Genomic DNA, 9,038 nt, shown 5'->3' on the forward strand with positions numbered 1-9,038 from the left:
TTTTAGTGTAACACAATTAACTACATCAAACAAAAAAAAAGCATATAAAAAAAATTGTGTATATGTAACTACTAACTTCTCCTTCATGCTAAATGGCAGTGATGAAGGTATCTAGTTCAACTAAATCAGATCAGGGAATTTGGGGGCATATCATCTGCTGATGGCGCCCCCATAACTCGCAAATAATAATAATAAAAAATTACGTGATCTATGTTTTAACGCATGCGTAGTACTCAATATTTTATTTCGAACGGTATTTCAAATTGCGTAACGTTAATAACAATCACACAATTTGGATTTTGTTGTCTGTTTTATTTTTTCAAAATCCTAGTGTTTAAGAAAGGTTTTTGCATGTTATTTTTATAGAATATCAAGTGAAATAGAAGCGTACGAACTCTGAAAAAGAAAATATGCAGTTTGTGTATAAAGTTTGGAAACTCGTGGAAGATCCCAAATACGACGGATTAATATATTGGAGTTCTGTAAGGGATTATGCTTTTAATTTTATTATAATACCGAGGCAGAAGTTATATCTTGCACTATAAGATATAACTTTAGTGTATTCAAAAAAATGATCATGCCGTAAAAGTTATAACGCGTTTCAATTAAGCATTTGTATGCTCGTACTTGTTAATAACCGATCCAATGTAAGGAAGAGTGATTCTGTTTGTGTATTATATTATTTGTGTAGATATAAATTATAATGTTAGTGTTATGAAAAACAAGTTTTAAGTTTTAAAGAGGAACTTGTTTATATGTTAATGTTACTGTAAGTCCATCCATGATGTCTCGTCTAAGCTATAAAAAAACAAAAAACACACTCAAGTCCGGTCCTGATTATTTAAATATTTAGCGAGTCTTCTCTTTAAGTTTAAATTTACTGTATCCAACATATCTTGACCCAAGGCAACCCATCTTATTTGCTTAACCACCCTGTTACTGTTACTAAGTTTGTTTTGCTAAGATTTCCTGAACGCATAGGCCTAACTAAGTTTCTCGGAAAAGAAAGGTATCACGAAATATCCTTGACAGTATCATTCTTGACCTTCCATTAGAGTCAGACAACTTAATACAAGTGGTATTTTTTAAAGATAGTATTATAAATACTCAAGTAACAATAGATTATGTGAAACTTTTATGTATGAAATTTATTGAAGTATATAGTTTATTTAACGTTGCAATTTTATTTTTTAATTGTAGCATAGGTCTTTTAAATGTAACTTGTAAGACTAAGATATACATTAGAAAATATCCATTGTCATTCTGAATGTTTTGCAACTGAATATAATAATAAAATCAATATTAAAAACAGTTCCTTGTAACAGATGCAAAATGAGTTTTTATATTAAAAAGTATATTTTATTAAATATGTTATATATTTACATACATAAAAATGGGTATTTTGGAATTAAATAAAAACTATTAATAGTATTAATTATTATTTGAGGCAGTTGTAATATAGTCCTGGTAGTGATATTCCTGTGAAAGAAATTTCATGGCACCATCATCCCTTAATCATCCAAGCAGTTAAGTTTATCAAGGATCATTGTCATTTATTATAAATTCTTGTCACATTATTTATTAAAATAAAATGACCAGCATGAATATATACCATTAAATATCACCTTAATTGTATATATACCAGCATATCCAGTAGAAATTGCATAAAAATAATGAAATATAAAATTAATTAAGTGTACATTGTAAAAATTATTTCTATAGATGTGGGGGATAAGGTAGCAAATTGGAGAGAAGAAAGCAGACGGTTGTTACAAATGGAGTTCGTCAAACTGGATTAATATGACAAGTGGGATACCTCAGGGCTCAGTCTTAGAATCTTTGTTCTTTCCGATTTACATTAGTGACATAGATGAAAGAGTGGTCAATAAGTTACTTATATATTTGCAGATGATATTAGGGTCTTGGGGTTGCTAGCTGTGAAGAGGATGCTGCTGATTCACAAAAGGATTTAGATCATTTAGTGAGTTGGGCAAATATATGGCAATGGGTTTTAATTATAATAAATGCAAGATAATGCATGTAGGTTATCATAATTTGAAGTATAAGTATAATTTCGATGGGAATAACCTTAACAGTGTCATGAAAGAAAGTGAACTTCGTGTAATAGTTGATCAGTCTCTAAAGCCATCCAAGAAGTGTGCTGTTGCTAATGGTAGGGCAAATAGGATTTTAGGTTGTATCTGTTGAAATATTTAATACAAGTCTAAAGAAGTTGTAATTTCATTGTATATGTCACTGGTTTGGCCATATTTGGAATATTGTGTTCAGTATCGGATTCCTTACCTTAGGAGGCCCGGCATGGCCAGGTGGTTAAGACGCTCGACTCACAATCTGAGGGTCACAGGTTCGAATCCCTGTCACACCAAACATGCTCACCCTTTCAGCCATGGGGGCATTATAATGTGATGGTCAATCCCACTATACATCGGTAAAAGAGTAGCCCAAGAGTTGGCGGTGGGTGGTGATGACTAGCTGCCTTCCCTGTAGTCTTACAATGCTAAATTAGGGATGGCTAGTGCAGATACCCCTCGTATAGCTTTGCGCGAAATTCAAAACAAACAAACCAATTCTTACCTCATGAAAGACATTGAATAGTTGGAAAGGTTTCAGAAAAGGATTATTAGAATGGTGCCTGGGATGGAGGGGTTGTTATATAAAAGAGTTAGGGGTGTATGTCTGTTTAAGATTTTAAAGGGAATTGATAGTGTTGATGCATCATCTTTTTTCATACTTAACAGTGAGAATAGTAGGACTAGGGGACACAAGTGTAAATTTTGGCAGGGTAGGAGTCATCTTCAGCTAAGATGGTTTTATTTTTCAAACAGGATGGTTGGCTTTTGGAATGGTTTGCTTTCGGATGTTGTGGAGGCAGTAAATCTAAGTGAGTTTAAGAGAAAGTTTGATAAGTATATGAATGATAAGGTCTGGATTTAAGATTTTTTATTAGATTAATCTATTAATAGTTTTAGTTTAGTTTAGAGAATGGAACAGCTGAGATGGACCAATAGGCCCCATGTTGTCCCGAAATGTTTTGTTATTAACATCAATGCATGATGAAACAGTGCATTCTAATCTTTATAATAAGAATGTATATTTAAGTAATTATACTTATTACTAGGTTGATGTTTAGTTTAGAGAATAGAACAGCCGAGATGGACCAATAGGCCCCATGTTGTCCCGAAATGTTTTGTTATTAACATCAATGTACTCAGCTGATGAAACAGTGCATTCTAATCTTTATAATAAGAATGTATATTTAATTAATTGTACTTATTACTAGGTTGATGTTTAGTTTAGAGAATGGAACAGCTGAGATGGACCAATAGGCCCCATGTTCTAAGTTTTGTTCTAAGTTGGTAATTTGCTATGATTGGAAATTCATATTAATTTGTAACAACCAATACTCAGCCTACTTAGTTATTATGTAATGTAACATCAGTTTCTATTTTATTTTTAGTGTGTCATTATTATTTTATTTTTTCTTTTATTTCCAACACTTTCTTAAAGTAGCATTATCACAAAAAATTAAAAAACTATTAAGACATGTCACAGCTCGTCTATAGCTATTTTTTACTTTTTTGCACACAACATTGATTTTAGCCCATGACTTCATTCTTGGTGAAAGTTGACCAAGTTAAGAGCTTAATGTTTTTATAAGTTTGTTGCTAATTTAAAATGTAATTTATTCTCTTAACAAAAAATAAAGGCTAAAATTTCAGTACTTAACTGATCAGCTGTATTTTTAAGTACACTTAATGTTAATGACATAGAAATTCAAATGTTATTAACTATACTTGTATATTTGAAGTTTTAGTTTCATATATATTTCAGTATTATTTTTCTTGTTTTGAAATCACCATGTTTTCTACATAGGTACACAATTCCTATGATTTTTGGAAAACATAAATAATTGATATTGATAATGTAATTGAATTGAGTAGTTTCCTGGCACAATCAAATTTTGACTGAGAAGTACCTGTACATTATTAGTACAAAATAAAAACATTGAAGCTGAAAAGCATTCAAGATATTAGACCTGATTTTGAAAGAAAGAAATTCTTAAATAACACATTCAGCAAAATTATCTTACACTCGTACAAGATCATAAGCCTTGACAACTCGGGCAATGTTTGAGATAAATTAAAAAAAGTATTTAAACCTTTAAGTTATGCATTTTAAAACATAAATACTACGTAATTAACCAAAATGTACAAGGAAATGTTTGTAAAAGTGTGTTTATGTAGTGTCCATATTTTAGATAATGTTGGATATATAAGACTGTTTAGTTTAATAGTTATTATTTAGTTTATTTAATATTTACTTTTCACAACAAGAGAGTTAAAACTGATTAGTTTACAAGCGATAGTTATGACAAGTTTGGTTACATAATTCTGTACGAGATGTTCATTGTGTTTGCAATTATACTGTTGTCTAGGCTTTAGAATATTGTTGACGTCACCTTACCCGAAACTTTGGTATTGTTCTCGTTACATTAACTGAATTTTATTAAATCACCGCATCACGTAGTTTGTTGAAAATTCCAGGCCTCAGTGAACAAGGTATATATATATAGGTGACTCGCGAGCAAAAGTAAGGTTTTGTAAAATGAAGCAAAGTTAAGTCATGTAAACTTCAGTCAGAAAAAAGTTTGAAAATGTGAAGTTAGCCTCCATGTGAGTGATTAGCCATAACAGGCAATATTTTAAAGCGAGTTTTACAGAAATAAGGAGTATAATTTGCCTTGTCAAGGGGTGTTCTAAAGTAATTGAACCCATCTGTTTGGACTTTGATGAAAAGAGACTATTAAAGTTCGAAATACAACTGTGGTAACCCACGAGGTAATGTAAGTAAATTTGTTGCAGATTTGTATGGTAATAAACAGAATAGAGAAAAATAATTTGTCTTGTCAAATGGATTCTAAAGTAACTGAAACAGCCTATGAACTTTTGACAAAAAAAGAGAATTATTTAGAGTTTTAGATACAACTGTGATATCTTGTAGAGTAAAGAACATTTTGTACATACTGTTACGTCTCTGTTCGTTAATTGATTTTCCGTAAATTCGTTCCAACGAAACTTTAGTGACACAAGTCCTTTGTTAAATAAAACTGGTTTATTCTTTCCGAATACAACTTTACCGATACACTTAATCTGAACAGTCGCTCTATAACAAACGCTAGAAGGTCTCACGTGCTCGTTCGCGTGCTCGACAATACTCAATTACACTGTACTCTCTGACTGCAGTTCAATTACTCATTACCTTCACACATTGTCCTGTCACATTGTGACCATCTTATATATATCAGACTACCCCCAATCTAGGAATCTCCCGATAATTTCCGAAGGTTCAAGAGAAAGAGTGGCGTGATACTAGTTACGTGACCTCGCTGACGCAACAATACGTTTGACTTGTTTTGAATATATTATTTTAAACAAGTGGATTGTGTGCTGTCTGATTATTGTTCGAATTTATTGCCTACAAGTCACAGACACCTACTGTAGATGAATCCTCAACCCGACCTACATACATAAAACTGACAGATAATCTGTTCTGTTTATAATCACTGGGTATCTATGTAATTATGCAATACTTGTCTGTCTATGTGAGGTCATATCATTCTGATAAGTTGGTACACTGGCTGACTGATTAACAGAATTAGGTGAATCAGTTAGGTTAAGTTTCAATTTAGAGATCTTGATAGTTTTTGCAATTCACAGTGATAAATGTAACAAGCAATCATAGATGATGAGCCACAAACATAAAAGATGATGTGAGAATAATAAACCGATTAACAGTATTTTAGAAAGACTAATGATGATTCACAGTTTGTGTTTGATGTTTCTTCAAATTCACCCAGTTAACAAAGTAGGCCAAAAAAAATTCTACTCTAAAAGGCTCAGTGAATTCAAATGGCTTATTCTTGAGAGGTATGGTGGAATATGATGTCAAATTTCTGTTGACACTGCCAGTCATGGAAAAGTACATAAAACGATTGTCACTGTTTATTTCAACAATTAGAGAAGCACACTTATGACACCAAGTATACGAAGAACATAAAATTTTCCGGTCCTCCCCCCACATAGTGTAAAAATTCCAATAGATATTGTAGATAATAATATACAGTAGTCCCTGGTGGCTACGACCCCCTCCCAGTAACAACTTCTTTTTTAATACAACTTTTTTTCTATGCATGGAAGGATATTACATTGATCTGACCTCCCACAAATGACTTCCTAACAGATGTGACATTTGACTGATTTTTTGGCGGAAGGTTGGATAACGATCTCTCTATGGGAACATTTCTTCATGTCAATAAAAATGTATGAACATGTTTAAATTTGATGACAACAAACCCACTTTTTAGAAAAAAAAAGTTTGGAGATGGCTTGACTCAGTTATGAAGAAAACTTTATTATTTATGTAAGACATTTGGATAAGATTATGTCATCCTCAGGTACAAGTAGTTTACAGGACATGAATATACATTGTATATACAGTATGACCAGAGATTGCTTCACAGCTTATTATGGGGCTGTGTTGTTTAATTAAGATAGCTTCCTTTATTCTGTGTTTATTGATGTTTGGTTCTTTGTTTTAAATTACAGTGTTTTGTATACATGTACTGTTTTTTTTTAGTTGCAATGGTGATAAACATGGGAGGTTTTTTTATTAAGTTCAGTGAATCAAGTTTCCAATTTTCTTCCGGTTTCTCCAGTGTACGATTCTGAACAGTTATTGCATGTTATTTTTGTATCCATTTATAAAATAATGTGCAATAACTGTCCAGAACTCTACATCAGAGAACCAGAAGAACATTAGAAACAAGATTCACCAAACATAATAAAAAAACCACTGTTGCAACTAAAAAACCCACAGTACATGTATACAAAACATTGCAAATTTCAACAAAGAACCAAACATCAACAAATGCTGAATAATGAAATCAATCTTAATTGAACAAAACAGCCCCACCCTAAGATACCTATATTAGGTTCTGAAAGAATCTCTGATCATGTGACCTCTGTGTTCCATATTGTGTGTGTATATATATAGTACAAGTACACATATTCAAGTTGTTTGTTGTGTGTTCATTTATTTGATTTTATGTGTACATGTATATACAGTAATCTGAATGAATGTGAAGGCTGTGAAATTTTGATATTTTATTTAATGTTCTTCAAAATATGAATATTTCTACCTCGATTATTCAATGTGATCAGAAAAAATTAATTTCAATTAGTGCTTGATTACACCAGTTGACATGTGAATGTTTTGATGAGGATCGTGCAGTTGGCCATGAAATTGAGCCCATAACACAAGCTGGGAGAACCCTTATCAGTAAATCAGCAGTCAGAATGAGTAATGTCAGATGATGCACAATGTAGGTAATACTCCTGGTGAGTTGTTAAACTGTGGCTTGCTATACAAATAAAACACATATCGAAAAATGATTTACTTACATTTTTGTATAAAGGTTGATTCTGTCTCACAATGCCTCAAGAAAAGTGAAAACAGAAACACCTCACTCTCCAAGAAAAGGTCAAAGTTCTCAAAAAGCATGAAAAGGGTTTCAGATGTGTTTGTATTGCTGCTGAAATGCAGGTTGGCAAAATGCAAACTTGAACAATTGTTGCTGATAAAGTTACAGTCATTGAGTTATGGTAAAATGGTTCTAATTTCAACATGAAAGTTGCAGAAGTGTGTAAAGCTGCAAATCATGAACTTAACAAGCTAGTGTTTGATTGGTTCTGTGGTGCTAGAGTTAAGAACATTCCTGTTTCTGGAAAGTTGATCCAAGAAAAAATCTTTAATGTTGTCAGTCAAACTTGGGCTAGACGACTTCACTGCCTCAAATGGGCAGTAGGAATGCTTCTAAAAATGAAAGTATTTTATTATGTTATCTGGAGAAGCCACTGATGTTAGCCAGTACATAGTAGATGATTGGTGCAACAGACTTGCATCTATATGTGAGGGCTATACATCAGAGAACATTTTCAGTGCTGACGAAATTGGCCTACTTTCCTGTGCCTTGTCAAGTCGGTCTCAAGTCATCAAAGGCGACACGTGTAAAGGTGGTAGAAGTTCAAAGGAGAGAATTATGGTGTTGTTAGGATGCAGTGCAGTAGGGGAGAAATTGACTCCTCAGTGTTTTAGTGATTTCAGAAATCATCATTACCAGTGATGTACAAGGATAACAAGAAAGCCTGGATGATATCAGCCATCTTCAGCAATTGGCTGAAGAAAATTGACAACAAAATGAGACTACAAAACCGATCAATTCTAATGTTTGTTGATAACTGTTTTGTACACCCACCTATGAAGCTTTGAAATGTCAAGCTCGTGTTCCTGCCACCAAACACAATCTCACACCTACAGCCATGTGATGGTGGCATGATAAAGACTCTTAAAAATCAATTTATTGCAAGAAACTTCTCTGTCACATACTTTTGAAGATGTCGGAGGCACAGAATGCCAGCAATTTTGCTGGTCAAGTCAACATACTTAACACAATATACTGGTTGAAATATGCCTGGAACTCGATCCAACCAGAGATGATTCACAAGTTTCTCACGCCATGGGTTCATAAACCAGACATTGCCAGATATACCAGAAAACATCATCACAGATGGACATTCAGCCATTACTGCAGGGACTTAATGGGAAGAGTTTGTTTCGTGCAATGACATTGCTGGCACAGCTGCAGTTTTAGATGAAGATTGGGCAGACGTGTTAACCCTGTTGCCCCGGGTATCTTTTACTGCACATGACACAAGGTTTTAGTGTCTTACATTCAAAATTTTATTAAACTACTTTTCGTTTATGTTATACTAATTAGTATAGCATAAAATTTTAGTTAATAATCTATATTTTAATAGTATATAAGTTTTAAGTTCTTAATTCTACAAGGAAATATTTAAAAAAATCCTGAATTTTCCCTAGTGTGATATGTATTAGAATTTCAAATAGCCTGAAATTAAGTTAACTGATAATTTAAGTTTAGTAGTTAAATTGTACTT

General features: G+C 32.8%; 1 protein-coding gene across 7 annotated transcripts in view; it reads left to right on the forward strand.

Moving 5' to 3' along the window:
• The first annotated feature begins 245 nt into the window (after positions 1-245).
• Positions 246-9,038, forward strand: part of LOC106467552 (heat shock factor protein-like) — a 57,356-nt gene continuing 48,563 nt past the window's right edge. For 5 of the 7 annotated variants that reach the window (XR_002612444.1, XR_002612445.1, XM_022395752.1 and 2 more), the window contains exon 1: positions 246-482. Coding sequence is in view for 4 of the 7 variants with exons in the window: in XM_022395752.1 (XP_022251460.1) it covers positions 411-482 (72 nt within the window). In the remaining 3 variants the exon portion in view is untranslated. Of the gene's footprint in view, positions 483-533; positions 648-915; positions 1,010-9,038 lie in introns of those variants that run through there. The other 2 variants (XM_022395753.1, XM_022395754.1) reach the window with 2 other exon arrangements.

Source organism: Limulus polyphemus, unplaced genomic scaffold, assembly GCF_000517525.1.
Source record: "Limulus polyphemus unplaced genomic scaffold, Limulus_polyphemus-2.1.2 Scaffold2658, whole genome shotgun sequence".
In the NCBI taxonomy this organism is placed as follows: domain Eukaryota; kingdom Metazoa; phylum Arthropoda; class Merostomata; order Xiphosura; family Limulidae; genus Limulus; species Limulus polyphemus.